The sequence below is a fragment of the Perognathus longimembris genome, chromosome 8, assembly GCF_023159225.1.
Source record: "Perognathus longimembris pacificus isolate PPM17 chromosome 8, ASM2315922v1, whole genome shotgun sequence".
Taxonomy (NCBI): domain Eukaryota; kingdom Metazoa; phylum Chordata; class Mammalia; order Rodentia; family Heteromyidae; genus Perognathus; species Perognathus longimembris.
The window spans coordinates 7752251-7773692 of NC_063168.1; the positions used below are offsets into that span (position 1 = coordinate 7752251).

A 21442-nucleotide genomic window follows, 5' to 3' on the forward strand; every position below is an offset into this window, starting at 1 on the left:
GTCTTGATTTCCCCCTCAGATCTCCCCATCACTGGAAAGGAGTGAGTTGAAGTCTCCCCAAGCGAGCACGGTGGTGGACTCCAGGCTCTGCCCTGCCTTCTCTCTAGTTTCCAATAACAGCCACAGTCACGACCACAGCCTCCACGCAGCAATTCTGGAGGCCAGGGCCGAAAGCAAGTCCATGGCCACCCTTGGCGTGGCTTCCCCGTGTGTGTGCGGAAGCCACTCCGTCCACGAGCAAGCCGAGGGGTGCAAATGCCCTCTGGGGCCGTTCTGGCTAACTTTGTCCCTCTCGGTTTCCCCCTGGTCCTCCTGGGGCAGGGGGCGCAGACCACCCCGGACCCCAGCACAGATCTCTTTGGGCACCAGATGGAGAAAGAGGAAGATGCACCCGTGGAGAACCGGGGGGGGGGGGGGTGGGGGGGAAGAAGGTGTGGCGATGGGCTTAGCAGTCCAGGCTGGGAGGGAGGGACAGGCTTGCACCCCGCGCCTCGGGAGCGCCTCCTGCCCTGCGCTGCCCTGCCCTGCCCTGCCCTGCGCGCGCACCGCACGCGCACACGCGCTCACGCGCACGGCGCTCCTCCCGCCAGAGCACCCCCGAAACGTCCGCTCCGAGGCGGGCTGGGGTCGGTGAGCCAGCCCCGCCCCGCGCCGCCAGGTGACCGCCGGGCCTCCGCGGGGCTGGGCCCGCCGCGCGCCGCCGCTGGCCCGTGCGCTCGCGGCCCCGGGCGCGCTGGAGCCGGGGCGGGAGCCGTGCGGCCGGCGCGGGGCCGCGAAGGGGCTGGGGCGGGGGTGGGGGTGACGCCTCCCTGGACGGCACGGTCTCCGTCTCCCCCTCCCGCCCTGCCGACCCCCCCCCCCGCCCGCACGACTCGCGTGGGGAAGTCCAGCGACAGCCCCGGGAGCGGCGGCTGTGCGTGTGCGCGCCGGGTAGCGGCGGCGGCGGCTTGGGGAGGTGGGGGGGGGGGGCTCGGCTTGGGGCGGCACCGCGCGCCCCACGCGGCCGCAGCCTGAGCGCGTGCCCTCCCCGCGCCCACCTGCAGAGGGCGCAGCGCCCGGGCGCCCTGCGCGAGTCCTGCCGGCCTGGCTCCGAGTAGGGGTCGAACCCCAGTGGCTCCCCCCGCTCCGAGGGGGGGGGTGAGGCTAAGGCTCCCCAGAGGCTGGCCGGCGTGGTCACACCTGTCCGGCCGAGGGCGGCGGGCGTCGCCGGGCCGGGGGATCTGTGTCCAGGCCGGTGGCTTTGCTGGACGGGGCCGGGCCGGGAGGGCGCCGCTTCGCCTTTTTTGTTCCTCTCCCGCAGAGCCGCACGGGGCGTCGGAAAGTTTGCTACCACTTGAGGAGGAAGCGCAAGTCGTGCTGCCTGGCGGATGGCCCGAAAGTACCCGAAGTCTTTCAGCAGAACTTGGCCCTCGGCTTCCCCACAGGTCTCCCCAAACACAAACTCGCGGGGGGGGCGCAGCGACCTGAGACCGCCTGGGAATTCAGACCGGGGACCTGAGGACCACAGGTGGGGATGGAGGGGGGGGTCACCCGCTCCCCGCACCCCCTCGCACCCTCCCCCCCGCCTGGCCATCCCTGCTCACACAGATGGGGGGGGTGTTGCCCACCCTAAAACCGGATCACACGGAAAACCGAGGGTCACGTTCCCAGGGGAAGAGAGTTCCAAACCTCACGGGCGCGCCCAGGAGGACTTGGTCGGGCCCAGGGGTTCAGGGGCTGGGGCGCCCTGAAACCTGGTTGTGTGAACCCTGAGTCCCGTGGTGACCACGTCTCTTTCTCACCGACCCAGCCAGCAGCCCAGCCAAGGCCAAAGATGGATGGATTTTGCCCTAAAACGCATAGCTGGGTTTTTGTGGGGGGCTTTTTTTTTTTTGTCTGTAAGTGTGAGGTTTTGTTTTTTATTAGGCAACGCAGATTACTTAAAGCGTTCCATTTCTCTGCGATCCAATTTTATCAGGATTTACTCTCATTTGTGTTCGGCTTCTCTAGGGAAATAATGCTTTGATTAATGTAATCCTGGCCCGGGATCCACCGCGCGCCCCTCGACCCTCTCCCAAGAGAAAGGCCTGTTTGCCAAACAATAACAGAGCAGCAACTCTTGCAAGATGCGCACACCTAGAGGGGGCGAGGCCGCCGTTCCCACGCCGCTCGCTCGCCGCCCGGGGCCGGGGTGGGGGAGAGGCGGACGCCGGGCGCGCCTCCCCCGCGGGGTGCGCGCGGAGTGGCGTGGGACCCCCCGCCCCCCACCCCGCGCGCTGGCCGCTCGGGGGGCGCCAGTGTCTCCCTCTTTGTCCCCCCCCCCCATGCCACAGGCCTCCAGCGCGGCGCGCCGCGGGTGGGCAGCCTCCTCCGCCCCGGTACGTCCCCAGCGCCCCCCCCACCTTGAGAAGCGGGGCTGGGGAGGTGACTAGCGGCATCGACCTGGGACGCCCAGCAGCTGCCAAACCTGAGCCACGCGCCCCGAAACGTGGGAGCCTGTGCACCGGTGCCTTCACCCCTCCAGCCACGCACCCACCCATTCCCATGCACGCGATTTAGAAACAACCCCGTGGACACACGCACGGCCAGCTGGCCCTGGCCCTGGCTAGGGACTGTGGACTGAGGACGCCCCCCCCCCTCATCCGCCCCCCCCCACCCGCCCACCCAGGTCCCCTCCACCAGGGGATAGCAGCTCCATTGCGACCAGGAGAAAAGGGACCGCATCTCGGGTGCCTGGCGGTGCTGCTCCGGCCCCCACCCCCACCGCCCTGGGCCCGGGGAGGGCGGGGGCGCGGCGGGCCGCGGGGTCCTGCCCTGCTCCCACCGAACAAAGCCCGCCGCGGGAGCCGCCGGCCGCCGCGCGCACCGCGCTGGTGACAAAGGCGAGCGGGCGGCGCCCAGCTGCCAGCCCGGGCGCCCGCGGCCCGGGGACAGGCACACCCCGAAGACGGGCGCGACGGGCACCCCGTTTCCAGTGACCTGTCGGGGTGACTCGGCGCTCACGTCTTCTCCCCAGCACCCCCGTTTCCCTCTCTCTGTCATCTTTCTCTGACCCCCCCCCCCTCCCCGCCTCCGGTCCGCTCCTTTCCCCTCCACTTCCGTGCAACACCTTCGAAGCACTGGGCCCTTTCACCTCGCCGCCCCTTAGCTTTCGCTCGAGGGGTGGGGTGGGGGACAATGCTATCTCGACACCCCCCCCCCCACTCCCGGCCTTTCCACACAGCCGAGTCCTGCTCTCAAAGACCCTACTGGGCAGCTTTGGGGAGAACCGGGGAGAGCGAGGGATCCTTCTAATGTTATTATGCAAACTGCACTCTAAATAAAAGCAATGTCGTTCGAATGCGACCCAAGGACGCCAAGCTCAGCCCCGAGGCTCCACATTTGACCGCTGATCTGGAAAAGAGTCCATTTCGGTGCCCAGAAATCACAGAAATGGGAGGGGGGGACAAAAAGAGGACCCCGATGCAGCAGAGTGGGAGCCCGGGGCGCCGGAGTCTCCCCGGAAAACCTTTTGGGAGGAGGGGGACAATGTTCTTATACCCTAACTCTGAAATGGAAGCTCTGGCTAGACACCTGGGGGGGAGGGAGATCAGGGTTTTTTTTCCCCCTTTTTATTATTATTATTTGGGGAAATTTCTGTAGTCAGTGTGAAATTCCAAGTGATGTTTTACTTGTTCATTTTTTGTGTGTGTGATGTGAATTGTAAAAATAAAGGAAATAAAACCCACACCATTTGAATTAGATATGTATTCGCTTTTGGAGATTTCTTTTTGCACTGATTTGATTAATTAGCATTCAACGTCTACCCAGTGCCACTGTAAGCTTGGGATCTTCCCCCGAGGGCTTTCTTAACCTGACTCCCTTTAGAAAATTGGTGGGGGGGGGGACCCGCATTCAAGGCAATACTGGACACATAACTTTTAACTTGAGACTAACCAGCCTGGGTTGCAAGAAGCCACCTCGAGCAAGGCCGCTACTACCAAAATCCCTACCAGAAATTTTAGCCTTCAAAAGTATGTTGCTGCAAACACCTAATATGAAGGTTCTATTTTTAAATGAATAACAATAGCAACCTCTTTTTTAGACACCCTTGAGACACTGGGCAGGGGAGGGCCCAGGAAAGGAACAGAATCCTGAAGTGGGAATTTCAGCAGAGGGCAAAGGACGAGCTTCCAGAAGCATCGTTGGGTAGAAATGTTTAAAAACAAACAAAACAAACAAAAATCCTGACAGACTGGAGTCTTCACCCAGCTCCTCGGATAATAGCTAAGTTCAAATGTTTTTTTTTTTTTTAAGTCTCTAGTAGAAAAAAAAAGTAAAGAAAGAGGCCCCAATAGTGCAAGAATTGCTTTCTAGCATGCCACAATGAATCCCTTACCCACCTCAAGACTCCTGATTCCAACCCAGAGAGTAGGTTCTATAAATATCTAGGTATAGGGAGTATTTGGTCTAAGAAGCATCCTTCGGGTCCAATTTTAGAATGACCACCAGCTCAAAAACCCCTATCACCTCTCTATTAAAGCTGAACTAATATTTCTGGGCTTTGTTCTTCACACACACACACACACACACACACCCCAAGTTGACCTTGAATTCTCTAATTCACATTTTCACCAATAAATCAGCCTCCGCATCACTAACATAGCTGGTCTAGCCAGGGAGCTGCTCCCTGGTACCTAACCTACTACAGATTCCAGTTGGAAGACCACCGGTTTGGGGGTGGGCATGGGAAGCAGGAAGGGAGAAGGCATCGCCTCTACCTCCACAGCTATTGGTGGTGTTCATTACCACACTTGTCAGGTGCACATTCACAGATACCCTGGGAAAGCAGTTGAAAGTAGGTTGTTTCAAAAGTACACACTTGGTGACCAACTTACTAAGTCTGCCTTCTCAATTTATCTTCCACAGTCTGAAATGCCCTGGAGTTTAAAACTGTTGTCTAAGTTTCAGAAGGGAAGCCTCTTACTTTAGAATGAGAAATCATAGAATGTGTGGGTTTATAATTATTCCTTCTACCTCATCTTTTTAAACAACAAAAAAAAAGCTACATTCCTTCTCCCTTCCTCAAGATCAGATAATCAGTTACCAAATGATTTTTTTTTTAATGTAGGTGGGGTAAGACGGAGTAAAATTGAACCCACCCTTCCAAACCCTTAGCAAGCCCAGGGAATAAGTCATGCAGTACCCACACAATAAATTCTTTTACACTCGAGAGCTACTTTTAAAGAGCCGTCCTCTTTGTATGGTAGGGATGGTGTTGAACATTATTTTAATTTGTAGATGCTAAGGGAAATTGTGCTTCCACTCTGCAATGGCATATAGCACCTCATCATTCTCAAACAGAAGCAAATGAGTAAACACCCACTTTGTACATTTGACCCAGGGAATAGTCTTCATTCTCTCATTTGGCAAAAGCAATTTCACTATCTCCCACAAAGGAAAGTCTGTAGCTTCGTCCAGCAGTTTGGATCTGAGTTCATATTCAGCTTGATTATTTCAACTCCTCGAATCATTACAGAATGCTGAAGTGTCCCTCTAACACTCCAGCTCTTCTCCAGTTAACTTGTTGCATTACCCAGAATTCGTATACTGTTTATTTTACTACAGGTTATCTAAAAATGGAGAAATCATGAGGGCCAAGAAATGTTAGCTTTTTAAAGCACATTTGCATGAAAGGAAATTAAGCAGCAACCTAGAACAATCATAGACCTCAAGAAAAATGATTCATACATATGTATGATTACTTCACCAGTGGTTTTGTAAAATATTCAAATTAATAGAAAAGTTCCCTTCTGTGTAGTACTTCCAAATGCTCTGGACAACCCTGGGAGTGCAAAGTAAGCTAGAGGTAGAGCTTTGAGGCTGAACTATTTGTCCAATTCATGTAGATGTCTCCCAGAATTCTTTTGTCTGAATTGTCCAGAGAGCTGAGAGAAAGCAACATTTGAGCTCAGATTACACTTCCCTCTGTCCTCGTCCACTTTATTAGGACAAAACGGGACAGTATATTTTCTGACTCCAAATGCAAAAGCTTGAGGATGAAAATCCTAGGATTAAAGTGTCTGAGTGTGTCTCCTTTGCTTAGTCTATCCCCACAATCTCTCAACCCTCCAAGATGAACTAGTACTTTAATTCAATCCCTGACCTACTAAAACTAGTTTCAAAGAAAATGTCTCACTACTGGACCCTGCTTGGCTAGGAGCTCAGCTGGAAAGAAAGGGGTGGCAGTCTCCCGGTTGCAGAGGAGCAGCAAAGCTGCCGGAAGCGTGCCCTTTCCTGGCAGGTTCTTTGCCACATTCGCAGGTGCAGTAGGCCAGCTAACCGTTCAAGGCAGCTTCACACTTCCAATCACTCCTGGCTTCCCTTTCTTAGTCACACTCTCTAAATCTCCTTGGGAAAACTGTTCAAGAGAGACAAACTGATGCTTCAAACCACTCCACGATCTGCCTGCCCTTCACTATTTTAGGAAGATTTCCACATAGCTTTTTTTTTTCCAGCTTTAACCATAATAAACTTTCTTCGTTCACAGAACTTAAAAATCTTTCAGGCAGAAACTTTGTGCTCTATTTAAAGGCTTCTGCGACTAGATTAAGTGATATTTGACTAAAAGACACACAGATCTAAATCCATGGCTAGTTTGTATTGTCCTTTCTGTATCAAATCTTTCTTTTAAGGGTAAAACCAAAATCTTTCTAAAACCACCCTGAATAAAAGTAGCTACTTAGTATCACCTGAACTAAAAGAGACCTTGGGCACTTTGCTACATCCTTACTACTTTGAGTTTTATTTAGAAGGCCAAGTGTGTATCAAATTGAAGAAAATCCATTATGTAACAGATAATACCTTTAGAATGCACTTTGTTTGTTTGTTTGTTTGTTTTTTTACTCCCCCTCCTCTTCGGGGACTACAACCCTAAAGACAGTGTCTTAAGTAACCTATTAGGTAACTGTGGTAGTATTTTTTTTTTAAGTATCCTTGCTTTCACAATCCATTTTCTAAGAGATCTCTCTTTGCACTGCTTCTTTCCTGAACCATTTCACAGACCGGTGGGGGGATGGGGGAGTCCTTGTCCTCATATTTTAAAACCTTGTGTTATGCAATGGATCCACGACTCGTGAATATGCATAGAAAGGTGTGTTTGTTCGTTTGGCAAGTTTAAAAGAGGAGCAGATTTGCTTTTGAACCGGCTACATTTTACTCAGCATTAGCTACAATGACTCAGTGCGCCCCCTGCTGACTAGTTCACCGTTCTACTCCTGAGCAAAGTTTATTTTGTTCAGTAAACCGTGTCATATAAAATTAACAACAACCAATAAAATTAGCTTATATGTTTCAACTGTAAAAGTCCAAAACAAAATAAGGCTAGTTTTAGTGGCACTAGAAATCTCTACTTTGGCTTCTTCTCTTTGGCTGAATCAAGGTCCTTTTATCTAAAGCCCAGTGCACAAACATATAGCTTAATGTGACTAGTGTTCTTCCTTTTATTTCTTTCTCTATGGCAACCAATATGCTCTGCTCAGAAATGTTCCCCATCAAGGAAACAAATGATCTTCAGGGAGCAGCTCTATATGGCATCTGGTCCAACGGAGCACAGGGAGTTAACCTCAGTCAAATGCAATGCTGCCAAGCGCATAAACAAGGAGTGGAAAACTAGCGAATCTTTGCCACCACCACCACCACCACCACCACTACCCCCAGCTGAAACCTCTTCCTCCCTTGTTACAAACCATTTCATTGATTTGGCATCAACTGTTTCCAAATAAATTACCAACTCGAAATTGCAAGGTGTACAAAAGTGTAATAAAATCCCAGCCGTTGGCTTCCCCCACCCCACCCCCAAGCCCCCAGACGCAGTTTCCTTTGAAAGAACAAAACTTTGTTTAAGAAAACAAAATAAGCTTTTAAAACCCCACTCTGGCCTATTTCATTAAAGTATGATGTGCACAACAGCCTGGACACCGGCGAGCTATTTCCTTCCGCCAAATTTCTGTAATTACTGCGTGTACTAAGTGTACCCTCGATTTTGACAAAACCCCAAGACAGTGACAAGGGGGGGGCGGGGAGGGGGGCAAGAGGGCTGTCAAAAAAAGGAAAGATGCTGTAGTAAAATCTAGTTTTCACTGCTGAGGCTCTAGCCTCCTTTGGGAGTAAAAGACAGGGGTGTCCTGGTTAGTTTTGATTGATCACCCTTTTCCTGATAAGCTTTCAATACTGAGCCTGGGAGGCTGCTGCTCCAGCTCGGGCGGACGCCCAGACAGAGCATTCACTAGGGGTGCACTGACTTCCTGCCTCTTCTCCCCCAAGGCTTCCCCCTTCAGCAGCTCTCGGCCCTCCCCCCCATTAGCCCCCCCCTCCCTCCTCACACCACCCCATCACCGTGCTCCCACCAGGAGCTCCTCACAGGGCTGCACATTCCTACTAGCTACAGAAGGGGCTTCCTCCCCTCTGGCTTCCATTCTCTAAGAAAAGAAGTACCTACAGACTGCAGCCTTAGCCATCACTTCTTTTTCCAAGGCTTTCCCCCCCTCGTGATCAACAATTAAAATGAATCGCATTCTACGGCTTTCCCCCCACCCCACCCAAGAGTAAAGAACCTTGCTGCGTGTGTATCTTTGGAATGAGTCCATCTTTTATGTAATATTTTAGCAGCCTTGGACTTTTCATACTCCCCCCCTCCCAATACTCTTGGCTTAGTTCTTCTGTGAACCCTCTCTTGTCCTGAGCAATGAAAATAAGCTCCCAAACCTACACATACCGAAATAAACACACCAGAAAGGAAGGAGAGGAAGAGAAAGCAGGGAAAGCGAACGAAAAACACTTACCGAGCAAACTTCCAAGGTTATATTTTTAAATTAAAGGAGGTGTTTATAAAAAAATAAAATAAAATAAAATAAGGTGCCTGGGGTGTGGAGAAGAAGGTATATTCTCAATTCTCCAGAACCGGCGCATCCTTAGCCTCTCCTCACACTGACTCCTCTAAGCCCAGCTCTCACTAGTCTATTATTTTCACCAAAATATATGAAAATGTATGCAAATGAAAATCAGCACTAACTGTTCTCCCCTTGTTATATACTTTGGATTTTTTTTTCCCAGACAAAACAATCACAGTCCTCGAAGGGAGGGGGTGGATAGGGGAGGGTGGGGGTAGGGGAGGCTGGGGAGCGATTCGAGAACTAAGTATGTGGAAAGGGGGGAGGTAGAAGGGGCCAGACCTCGGAACAGAAGTGCATTTCTGTTATCGAGGAGCACAGCGTTTTGGGGAGGCTTCTCATAAGCAAGCGCGCGCGCGCGCGCGCGCGCACACATACACACACATACACACACACACATACACACACGCCTTGCAAAGAAAGAAAGTGGATCTGTTTGCAAAGGCGCTATCACGTTTCATCGGGCCACCTGAGACTGCTTTTGAAAGCGTGTACTGTGAAATTCATAGCAGTAATTTAGACAAAATCCTCACTGTATATTAATGAAAGGCGGCCCCGTGGCTCTGTTCCTATCCTCCCCATTCAGTGTAAACAAAACCACGAGACTCTCGGTTTTTTGAGCCAGATCCAAGCAAAATCGGCAGGAAAGGAAAACACAGGGTGCTGGCACCGACTATTCAAACGTCTGCACCTGGAGATCTCAGATTTATTCAATGAAATCTGTGTTCTAGTTTTATATATATATATATATATATATATACATATACGCGTACATAAATAGAAAAAGGAGGCTTTGGGGAGCGCGGAGGGGAGAAATTCGTTCTGTTTGGGGATTGGTTATCGCAGTCTTTTAGATCTACTCCTTAGCCAAAAAAAAAAAAAAATGCTTTTTTGCAACCTACCTACGATGGTATCTCTCCCCCGGCAAGCAGCAGCGGGACCAGATCCTACAAGCACGCTACGCTTCTCGGGTTCATCTTGCGAGCGCGCGGCAGCCGCGTGTTAATCACGCTGGGTCGCGGGGCTCAGGCCGGGGGTTGGACTCACGGCGCTGGACGCGGCGGCCTCGGCCCGGTCACCTCGTCCCCGAGGCCCCCCGGCCGCCCTCCCGCGACGTCCCGGGACCCCCTGGAGGCCGGCGGGGCTCGGGGTGCAGGCACACGCACACTCATTAGAAAGCATGTATTTATTGAATGTCCGGATTGGGTTCGTTCATTGGAAATCCCCGAGGAGGGCTCAATTTGCGCTTGTTTTCCTTGCCACTTTCTCCTTTTTCTTGGTTCGCTGAGGTTCCTGCGAGCAGCGTTTCCGCTTGGCCGCGTCTCCCCCCCCCCCCCGCTTACCCTTCTCCCCCCCCACCACCACACTCCACCCCAGCTCCTCCCGCCCACCCGGCGCACTCCCCCTCCCGGCCCCCTTAACTCTTTCGGTCAGGCCGGGGCTGAGGGAGGGAGCGTCGGGAGCTGCGGGTCCCCTCCACCACGCACAAGCCATCAGAGGCAGAAGGGAAAGAAGGGGAGGGGGGGCCCACGAAACCACCCCTGTCCAGGACACCGCCGCTAGTAACCACCACCCTGGAATCACACGCGCGCGCGCGCGCACACACACACACCACGCACACACACGCACTCCCCGTGCCCAGCGAGGTGAGTGCGCCCCCGTCGTGGGGGGCCACGGCGGTTGGATTCCGAGGGGGAATCCTGGAGGAATTCGGGGCGCACACACTTACGATAAGGCTGTGGAGGGGTGGAGGGGGGGAGGTCGCCCTGACTGCTTTGCACACCCCCACCCCCACCCCCCCACCCCCGCGAGGCTCCGCCGGCCGGCCGAACTCACAGGGGCACGCGCGCCGGTCGCCCGAATCCCGCAGGAGGAGGAGGAGGAGGAGGAGGGTGGGAGGCGAGGAGGGAGGGCGCGGGCGAGGGAGCACGGGGGGGGTGGAGGAAGGAGGGAGCGGGCGAGGGGGTGGGGGAGCCCGCCGCGGCCGGGAGCCGGGATCGGGGAGCCGGGAGCCTCGCACGCGCCGGCCCCGCGCACGTCCCGGGCTGCGGGTCTCCCCGAGGATGGCACCCGGGAACTTAAACAAAGAGGGCGGCCGCGGGCGCGCTGCTGAGGCTGCTGCTGCTGCTGCTGCTGCGGCTGCGGCGGCGGATCTCCCCGGATGGCGGCCACCCCGCGTGCGGGGCGGCGAGGCGACCTCCCCTTCACCCCCGCCGCCGGGAGCGAGGCGGGGCCCGGCGCGCGAGGAGCGGCGGAAACTTTGCCACCCCGCTGGGGACGCATCTGGCTCTAGGTACCGGCGGCGGCGGCGGCGGCGAGGGGGCGTCCGGGACGCGCGCGCTCCGAGCGCCCGGCGCCGGCGAGGGGTGGCGGGCTCCGCGGGGGCCGCCCCGCGCGCCGCACGACCCTCGGGGTGGGGGGTGGCTGGGTCGCCGTGTGTCTCCCTCTCCTCCCCCCCCCCCACTTCGCTTTCCTTCAGACCCTCCTTCGTCGTCCCTCCCTCTCTTTTTCGCTCCCTTTTCTTCCTCCCCCCCCCCCTCCCCGCGGCCTCCCTCTCTCCTTCCCTCCCTCCCAGCATTATCCCGATCGCCCGGAGCCGGCGAGGGAACCTCCTCGCTCGCACCGGACACTAAGAGTTAAGAGGTGGCGGTGGGGCCCGGAGTGGAGGGGGGGCGGGGGTGGGTGGGCGGGGAGGAGACGCGGGCGAGGAAGGAGAGAGGGAGGGAGGGAGGGAGGGAGGCGACGGCTTCCCAGCTTCTACGACGCTCTGCCTAAATTAAAAAGCAACCAATCGGAACGGCCGGAAGGGGGGCCGCGCGTCCTGAGCCAGTCATTCCGGGGCTGCCAATCACCCAGCAGGTAGCCAATCAGCGGGGGCCCTGGTGCTCGACTTCCTTGTATTTGGGAAAGTGTGGTGGTGGGTGCGCGCTCGCGGCGGAGGGTAAACATTCGACAGTCCCCGCTCTGAGAGGGAGGGACAGAGAGCGAACTGTCAGATCGCGGAGCGAGTGCGGGCGCCCGAGAGAGGGAGAGAGAGAGAGAGAGAGAGAGAGAGAGGGAGAGGAGAGAGAGAGGGAGTGAAGAGTGAGCGAGAGGGAGGGAGAGAGGGAAAGGGAGAGAGAGAGAGAGAGAGAGAGAGAGAGCGCGAACCGGGGTTCAGAGCGAGGCAACTCTGGCTCCGGCTTGGCCAGCTCCAGCCGCCCGCCGTCGGTGCGCCCTGCGAGCGGTGGAACGTGCCCGCTGGAGTTGGTTTGTGTATCCAGGATCCCCTATATGCACACACACACCTCAACCTCTACCAATGCACTCTTCTTCCTCCTCCTCCTCCAGACAACTGCTGGGAAAAAAATAAAACACCAACCACCCCAACCGTCAGCCGCAAGGTAACAGAGCAATTCGACATCATTTTTTTTTTTGCCTGTTCCTTTTTTTTTTCTTCTTCTTCTTCTTCTTCTTCCTTCCTTCCTTGTTATATTTGTTTTCCTAATTTCTGCCCAAAAGGAAAGATGTCGCATCAGACTGTGCGTGTCGCGGGGAGAATGCAAAAGGACGCTTGTGTGAGAGGCCACCCGGAGCTCTGGCAATAGCAACTTCAGAGAAATGCACGGTCGCCAGAAGTTTTCCTAGGACAGAACAAAACTTGCTGGGAGAGAGGACCCGAGGGGGAGAGCCGGAGCCCGCCGCCCCTCTCCGCGCACGCGAGCACCACGCCTTCGAGGACGGGAAGGAAAACAAAAAAGAAAAAGAAAAGAAAAGTTTTGCCACTCGGAGGAAGAACGAGTGACATGCGTCGCTGAGGAGCCGCGGGGAAGCCGAGTCCCGAGCCGGGAAGGAAGCGGCGCCGCGGGACCGGTGGCCGGGCCGTCCTTGTTCATCGGGCGCCGGGAGGCAGCCCCGGCTTCTTTCTTTGTTGCTTCCCGAGAAACCTTCGCTTAGCAGGTGGACGGAGCCCCCCGCGCCGGGGGCAGAGTCTGCGCCCGCCCGCCCGAGGAGGACCGGAGGAGGAGGAGGAGGAGGAGGAGCAGCAGCAGCAGCGGCGGCGGCGGGAGTCCGCGCGCCCCGGGCCCGAGCGCCCCGCGAGCCGGTCCCCGCCCCAGGCCGGCGAGCCCCGCTGGAGCTGGCCGAGCGCGCCGGGGCCGGGGGGCGGCCACGACCCCCCCTGAGCGGGCCGGCCACGGAGCACGCCCCGACCGGCGAGCCGCCCTCCCCGGAGCGCGAGCGCTGCGCCTGCTGCTGCTGCGGCGGCGGCCGCTGACCGAGGCCGGCCGGCGACCCCCGCGCCCTGCCGAGCGGCCTTGCAGCTGCAGCCCGGGGCCGCGGCGGCGGCGGCGGGGGCGGAGGCGGCGGCGGCGGAGGCGGCGGCGGCGGCGGAGGCGGCGGGGGCCCCGGGCAGGGGCGGGGGAGGAGGAGGAGGAGGAGGAGGGGGGGGGAGCGGAGGCGGGAGGCGCAGGGGGGGCGCGGCGGCGGCGGCGGCGGCGGCGGCCGCGGCTGCTGCTGCGGCGGCGGCGGTGGTGGCGGCGGTGGGGTGGCGGGAGCGGAGCGGCATGGCCACGGCGGCTTCTAACCCCTACCTGCCGGGGAACAGCCTGCTCGCGGCCGGCTCCATTGTGCACTCGGACGCGGCGGGGGCCGGCGGCGGCGGAGGCGGCGGCGGCGGCGGCGGCGGGGGCGGCGGCGGCGCGGGGGGCGGCGGCGGCGGCGGCATGCAGCCCGGGAGCGCCGCCGTCACCTCCGGCGCCTACCGGGGGGACCCCTCCTCGGTGAAGATGGTCCAGAGCGACTTCATGCAGGGGGCCATGGCCGCCAGCAACGGCGGCCATATGCTGAGCCACGCGCACCAGTGGGTCACGGCCCTGCCCCACGCCGCCGCCGCCGCCGCCGCCGCCGCCGCCGCCGCCGTGGAGGCGAGCTCGCCGTGGTCGGGCAGCGCGGTGGGCATGGCCGGCAGCCCCCAGCAGCCGCCGCAGCCGCCGCCGCCGCAGGGCCCCGACGTGAAGGGCGGCGCCGGGCGCGACGACCTGCACGCCGGCACCGCGCTGCACCACCGGGGGCCGCCGCACCTGGGACCCCCGCCGCCGCCGCCGCCGCCGCCCCCGCACCAGGGCCACCCGGGGGGCTGGGGGGCCGCCGCCGCCGCTGCCGCCGCCGCCGCCGCCGCCGCCGCCGCCGCCGCGCACCTCCCGTCCATGGCCGGGGGCCAGCAGCCGCCGCCGCCGCAGAGCCTGCTCTACTCGCAGCCCGGGGGCTTCACGGTGAACGGCATGCTGAGCGCGCCCCCGGGGTCCGGCGGCGGCGGCGGCGGCGGCGGCGCGGGCGGCGGCGCGCAGAGCCTGGTGCACCCGGGGCTGGTGCGCGGGGACACCCCGGACCTGGCCGAGCACCACCACCACCACCACCACCACGCGCACCCGCACCCGCCGCACCCGCACCACGCGCAGGGCCCGCCGCACCACGGCGGCGGCGGCGGCGGCGGCGGCGGCGCGGGGCCGGGACTCAACAACCACGACCCGCACTCGGACGAGGACACGCCGACGTCCGACGACCTGGAGCAGTTCGCCAAGCAGTTCAAGCAGCGGCGCATCAAGCTGGGCTTCACGCAGGCCGACGTGGGGCTGGCGCTGGGCACGCTGTACGGCAACGTGTTCTCGCAGACCACCATCTGCCGCTTCGAGGCCCTGCAGCTGAGCTTCAAGAACATGTGCAAGCTCAAGCCGCTGCTGAACAAGTGGCTGGAGGAGGCGGACTCGAGCACCGGCAGCCCCACCAGCATCGACAAGATCGCCGCGCAGGGCCGCAAGCGCAAGAAGCGGACCTCCATCGAGGTGAGCGTCAAGGGCGCGCTCGAGAGCCACTTCCTCAAGTGCCCCAAGCCCTCGGCGCAGGAGATCACCAACCTGGCCGACAGCCTGCAGCTCGAGAAGGAGGTCGTGCGCGTCTGGTTCTGCAACCGCCGCCAGAAGGAGAAGCGCATGACGCCCCCCGGCATCCAGCAGCAGACGCCCGACGACGTCTACTCGCAGGTGGGCGCCGTGAGCGCCGACACGCCGCCGCCGCACCACGGCCTGCAGACCAGTGTGCAGTGACGGCCCCCGGGGAGGGGGGGGAGAGGAGGAAGGGGGGGCCCCGGACCGCGCGCGCCGCGCGCGCGCGCACAGCCGCCGCCGCCACCTCCGAAGCCTCGGCCAGCACCGCCGCCGTCCCCACCGCCGCCGCCGCTGCAGCCGCCGCCGCCGCCACCCAGCCGCCGCCGCCGCCCCGCCGCCCCGCCGCTGCTGCAGCGCTGACACCGGCGTCCCGGGCTGCACCCCGGCGCCTCCACCACCGCCTCCCCCCCTCCGCCCTCGGAGGAGGAAGACGCGACCCGTGCATGGAGAGACGGACCCAGGAGGAGACTTTCTCTCTCTCTCTCTCTCTTTTTGTTTTTGAAGTCCAAGGAAGGAGGGACCAAAAAAAAAAAAAAAAAAAGCAGAGACAAGAAAATTGAAAGCATCGTGCATATCCCAGACTGTTTGATATACGTGTGTCACAAGCAAAAAGCGGAGAGCAAAAGGAAGGGACCACCGGGAGATGTCACTTGTTATACGGTGGTGGTGGTCTGTTTCTAAGGAAAGGGTGGATACCGGACACCCCAGAACTGCTGCATTCTGAGGTCTTTCCCACCCCGAGATGGCCGACGTGGCAGGAGGGGGGGGGTGTGGACAGCACCTGCCTCCCCCTCTCCTCCTCTAAAACAAAACAAAACCGGGAGAGGAGAGAGACACCCTACCCACCCACCACCACCACCCCCACCCCCCACACACCTCCTTCCAGTTCCTCCAAAAGGGCTGCCTAAAAGAGATCCAGGGAAACTTTCTTTCCCGGGAGCGACCTGGAAGAAAGCAGAAGCGCCAGGTCTCCTGGAGTCTTGACTGTGTGCTCCTGGACCCTGTTTTCTTTCTTTTTCTTGGCCATCGATGAAAACCATTTGGAAACAGATCAACTTGGAAATGGGAAGAAGAGGAGAGAAAAGTCTCCTGGAAGGGGGAAAAGAAAGAAAAAAAAACAAACCACAAACAAATCGCAGCTTCCGATATTAACAGACTGAATAGCAATGCCAAAAGAAAGCATCCTCCAAATCACCTTGGAAATAAAAACATCGCGCAGGAGCAGAGGATAGGCGCGGGAGAGAGAGACGGTCCAGCCCCCCCGAGTGGAGAGGCCCGAGGCCCGGCCGGCCCCCGGCGAGCGCAGCTGGGCTGCCAGGGAGCAGAACGAGGCCCCAAGCCTTCCAGGCCAACTAGCGAAGCCCGGCATCCGTTCAGCGACCGACCGGGGCTTCGCCGGCTGCCGCGCCCTCGCTCAGGGTGGACCTTGCCTAAAGATTCCACCGCTAATATTTTTTTTATTAATATTTTTTATTTTTTATTTCTGGACTGACTCAGATAAAAAAAAAAAAAGGGATTTAAGAGAGACTCAAGCACCAGCCGCTGCACTTCTGTGGACTTCTGTCCTCAATCCGTTGCCAACTTTGATTGAATGGGTGCTGTGGATGTGATTATATAATACTGCCATTTCCAAGCAGTGTTTTTGGTAGGTTTTAATAAACAGACTTTTCAAAAAGACGGCAATATAGAATTGTTAGATCCGTTGTTGATCTAAAAATATTTGCTTTATATTTTCATTAAATGACTTCTTTTAATATTTTATTCAGAATACTTATGAACTGCTGCAAAACGGTAATTTATTTTTCCCCAGATCTTGTATTACGTGTTTTTTTCAGACGAGCACAAATCAAAATGAAATGAAAATATGGACAGTTGTTAGGTAATAAGGGTATCTTTTTGATGTGATCATTTGACTGTAATTTAATTTGAGTAGTGATTCCGTAAGAAGCTGATTGAGAAAATAAATTTGTTAGAATGAAATAGTCTGTGTCTGATGCGTAAACACTGTGTGGAAAGAAAAGAGTCCTCTAGAAAATATATATACTTTTTTTTTTTTGCTAAAGCAAATCATTAAGTAATAGCATTAAGAAATTAGAGCTGCTCCATCTAATGATATTGGGTATTTGGACACCTCAAGTACAGAATAGCTATTACTAAAGCAGCTGGTGCTTTAACATAGTGGTCAATCTTGTTAATCCATAAATTTCACGATTATTTCCCATCTCCCTTAATTTTAGTAGGTGTCTTTATTGGTTTTCAGTGAGGTTGTCTGTAAGTACTAGCCCTTTCTTTCTTAGATGCTTGCATTCTTTATTGGATGATCAACAGTTTTGGTGTGTTGGGTTTTTTTTTTAGTGCCAACTGGTCATTAATAGTCTATTCAGCCCCTTACTAAGTTCAGCCTCTCCTTTTCTCTGCTATACTACATCCTAAGCAGAGGCTCAGTCTCCTTTCCCTTCTCCTAAAGACTAATAATTGTGAAGACTGCCTTATAAAGCTATGAAATATTTTTATCGCAATTAGTTCTAAGCAGTGACTATAAGTAATTAAATTTAAATTATTACACTTTTGCCCTTTGGGTTTGTTTTTTGTTTTGTTTTTTTTTTTTGAGGGGTATTTTATTTCTGTAATGACATAATGTAGTTTTAGAATTCTGCTTTGGCTCCATACTGTCCAGGCTACCATCCTTGTGATTACCAGATCAGAATTAATGCTCTGATGCTTCTGTGACTCCCTATCTATCCAATATGATTCTTTCCTCTTCTTCATTGGTGCTGGAGGTTTCCACTTTTAGGTCACTTTTTTAGGTAAGCACTGCAGGATGGTCACATTTATCCAGTACCTATATCAATATTTATAATATGAGATCCTGAAATGTACTACCTCAGGTCATGAGCACTAAAGATGCAAACAGTTCTGCTTGGTTGAGTCCCTGTGTACTGTACCTATAGATAAAATGCAGTTATGGGTGAGAAGCAATGGTTTTATAGGTGAATCTCTCCCAGTCTTACTCAGCTGTCTCTCATATTTTGCCCATTTCTCTCATCTTCACCACTTCTCCTTGAGATGTGGATGCAGGGGTTAAAAAGAAATCCTGAGAAAAGTCTGAGAGCAACCCAGAAACAGTTATTTCTCTCAGACAGGCCCTCTGTCACTTTCATAAATCAAGCCCAGCCAGATGGCTGTGTATTGGGTTGCATTATTTTAAACACCATATCGTACTAAAAAATCACAATCATTTTGATTTGTGAAATCTGAAAAAAAAAAAGGCAACATTTATTAAACAGAAGGAAAGGGGGGGGGAATGAAGACAAGAAATCACAATTTACATTTCCTAGGCTTCTTGTTTTGTACTTCTCTTGCTATTATAATCGCACTGCCCAGTGACTTCACAACCTGGAGGAGGGGGGGGTTGATTTTTTGATTGTCTATTGGGTACAGCAAAAGGGGCTTCCTGGGAATGCTGGGGAATGGGCAGGTTGCTTGTGTGTGGCATATACTGCTAGTCAATGGATAGAATCATATTGTTGTGGTTTTTTTCGTTTATTCATTTGTTTGCTTCCTGGCTGAAACACTGTGCTTGATTAGACAGGGAGTAAAACTTAGGAGGTATCCGTTTACTTGATCTAGCTTATAACAATAGAGCTTACATTAGATTTCACACTGTTTTCTATTTAAAAGGCAACCTATTGCTTACTTTGGAAAGAGCCCTGATTTGAGGTTGGCAAAGTTAAAACTTTTAATTGAAGAAGCTGAATGAGCAAACCCATATTGTTTCTTTCTTTCTTTCTTTTTGCATCTTATAAAGTGAGTTGTTTGGACTCTTTAAAAGAAAACCAATCCTTTGGATGTATTTACAAGATGAAATTCATGGTGGAGACACAAAAGAGAGGAGCTATAACTGAGAGGTTTTGTGCTGAGGCTCATATTGTTACACATGTAAATAATGAAAATATTGTTATATATCACCAGATCTTTTTAATGAATTTGGTCATTGTACTCCCATGCAGTGCAAGTGTCTTGTGCTTCGCTTCGTAAAGTGCCCATTTGTTTCCTCCATTTCACCCCCTCCCCTCCTCCCCTTCCAACCCAAAGGAAAATGACCAAGTTCTAGTCCAATAGCCTAGCTAGTCCCGGTCCAGGCCCGTTTACAGCTAGCTAATAGCCTCTGAGGTTTCTTGATCCATTTTCTATGCCTTGGTCCCCTCCTTCTCCAACTATCTTCTCTTGAAAGTTGTACAGTAAATCATTTGGGGTATATTTAAAAGTCACTTCGCTGTTGTTGCTCTTCCTCTCCATTTTCTTAGTACTAACTAGTTTATTCCCGAATAGAACTGTCCATTATCGATCTTTGAGATGCCCTCTGCTACTGCCCTGTGGCCTCTAGAGCTTGCTCATTTCAGTGCTCATAACCTGTGTTGTATGGATGGTTTTCAACATTCAGAGGATAATTGGTTCTAATATTAAATGCAGCATATACTATAGTTTTATCCATAAGTGTAATATCTGAAATGATTTTAACAATTAAATTTGTTTTTTAATTATATATTTGTAAAGTATTTATCCTGTTGGAAGCAACAATATATTGTTGTATTTATTCGTTTATTTTTGTAATAAATGATCAACCTCTTCAAGCTAAATCAAAAATGACATTTTTATATACTTATACAAAATGCATCTTAAGATATAGGCATCTTTGCACCAATTTGTATGTAAATGGAGCAAGATCCATCGATAAGTTGTAGATTTCAGAACTAAATTGAAGGAAGGAAGAAACATTCTTTTCACTTGGAGTTTAGTTTGCCCAAGTTCCAGGGTAATTAATCAACTCTAAAATGGATGCAACAAGTATTGGCACTGCATGCAGACCTGAAATTAGTTGCTGAGGAGTTGGTCCTGTCTTGTTTCCTTTTTAAGGCAGAAAGGTAGAAACTAAAGAGTCCTCGTCTAAAATACATGTGGCTGGCTGTACGGGTTAAGAGAAGATGCTGTTTCTGTACCCAAAGCGAATACCTGAAGGTGCCCAGATCTCTGTGATGGGAAGGTAGTTGAAGACAGTTGAGAGTTTAAGGTGACCTAGAAGCAGGGTTTTTTGTTTTTTGTTTTTTTTTAAATTTGGGGGGTGGGGAGTATGGTGCTACATTCTAAAGAAGAACAGCCCCTTTTTCTAATGACTTGACTGGAGAACTCCTTTTCTCCTGCCCCCCCCCCCCCCCACTACTGACAGCTTAAGTCCCCGGGACAGGTGTCGTGCTTAGGAGTGACCCGTGTAAACGCATGAGGGCTCCTCTCCGTGGCCCTGCCAGTTCTGCCGGTTGCCTGGTGAGCTCAGCTCCACAGGGAGGGCTGGTCCCTGGGCTTGAAGGTCACCCACGTGACCTCTCCGACTGCTGGAGCCCCACGGTAGGCTTGATCTTGATTTCAAGAAGGAAATCAGCAGAGGGCTCTGGGTTTACCTCCTGAACTTTCCAGCCTAGGGAAGGAAATCGCGAGGAGTCTGGAAGAGCTGGGGGTGGGGGCCGCAGCGGAGATAGCAAGAGGGGTACTCGTGTAATCAGATTCTTTGATTTTGTTAGCCTGGCTCATGGCCTATTAATTAGATTACTCTTTCTTTCCTTCTTGATTTCACATCCGTGTTTGTTCCTGTATCCTAAAATGTGGGCGCGGGTTTGGCGAGCAGGAGCCGGAGTCTATGATGTCACTGCCGGCCCGCGGCGGCCGCCTGGCCTTCTGGTGGACTGTCGGGCTGCTGTTCTTGATGAGTCCGCTCTTCCTCGAGGAAGAGTCGGCTCTGGAAGTGACCTCAGAGGGGGTCTGGGAAGGCATTCTCTTGGAGGCTCTGTGTGTGTGTGTGTGCACGTGTGTGTGTGTGTGTGTGTGTGCACGCTTGGGGGGGGGGGTGCACGCTAAAGGAGGGGGAGGCGGAAATTTGCAATAGGAATTGAGAAGCCCCAGGGACCCCCCGGGAACGTGGTCCAGTGGAGGACCTGCCTGGAGGGGAGAACCCCAGATCCGCAGAGTGGCTCGGTGGGAGGCTGGGCGCGGGGCGTGGGGGGGGGACCCCCCTCCTCCCGGAGAGAGAGAGAGAGAGAGAGGGAGAGGGCCGCGTTGGGGAGCCAGTGGCGACTCCCGGGGCGGCCGGGGCCCCGACGGGAGGGACCCCGCAAAGCCCCCGCAGCCCGACGGTGGCAGCTGCTGCGGCTCCCACAAGTTGTTTTCCTCGTGGCGACCATTCAGCAAAAAACGCACGATCTTTTCTCAAAGATTTAAATTTCGCGGATGAATTACCATACACCGGTTGCTTAGCAACTAAATTCAAGCAGGGCTAAGAATATGCAAGCTTTTTGTATTCTCATTAATAAAAATGCCACTCTGACACAGCAACCCGACTTTGGATCAGTGCAACTTCTGTAAAAGCCGTAGGAGAATACAAACCGATCCTGCCATTTAATTACAGATCAAAATGGCTTGAAACGCGATGTTTTGTTCATCTATCTTCCTAAAGGCGATGTAAAAAAAAAAAAAATAACGGCTTTCAAGAGCAGTAGTAAATTTTCTTCCTCTCCTTTTTTTTTTTTTTTAATTTCAATGGAGTTGTCTATCGGGGTT

General features: G+C 54.6%; 1 protein-coding gene and 1 long non-coding RNA gene across 2 annotated transcripts; both read left to right on the forward strand.

Annotated features, from left to right (window-relative positions):
- The first annotated feature begins 11654 nt into the window (after positions 1 to 11654).
- Positions 11655 to 12631, forward strand: LOC125356124. The gene is made up of 2 exons (XR_007211822.1): positions 11655 to 12292; positions 12411 to 12631. It is a non-coding gene; the product is annotated as an uncharacterized LOC125356124 (long non-coding RNA).
- Positions 12632 to 13393: 762 nt separating this feature from the next.
- On the forward strand, positions 13394 to 15092 carry Pou3f3 (POU class 3 homeobox 3). The gene is made up of 2 exons (XM_048352471.1): positions 13394 to 15018; positions 15052 to 15092. Exon 1 carries the CDS (start codon positions 13454 to 13456, stop codon positions 14990 to 14992), a length of 1539 nt encoding a protein of 512 aa, XP_048208428.1. The 5' UTR covers positions 13394 to 13453; the 3' UTR covers positions 14993 to 15018; positions 15052 to 15092.
- Positions 15093 to 21442: the final 6350 nt, after the last annotated feature.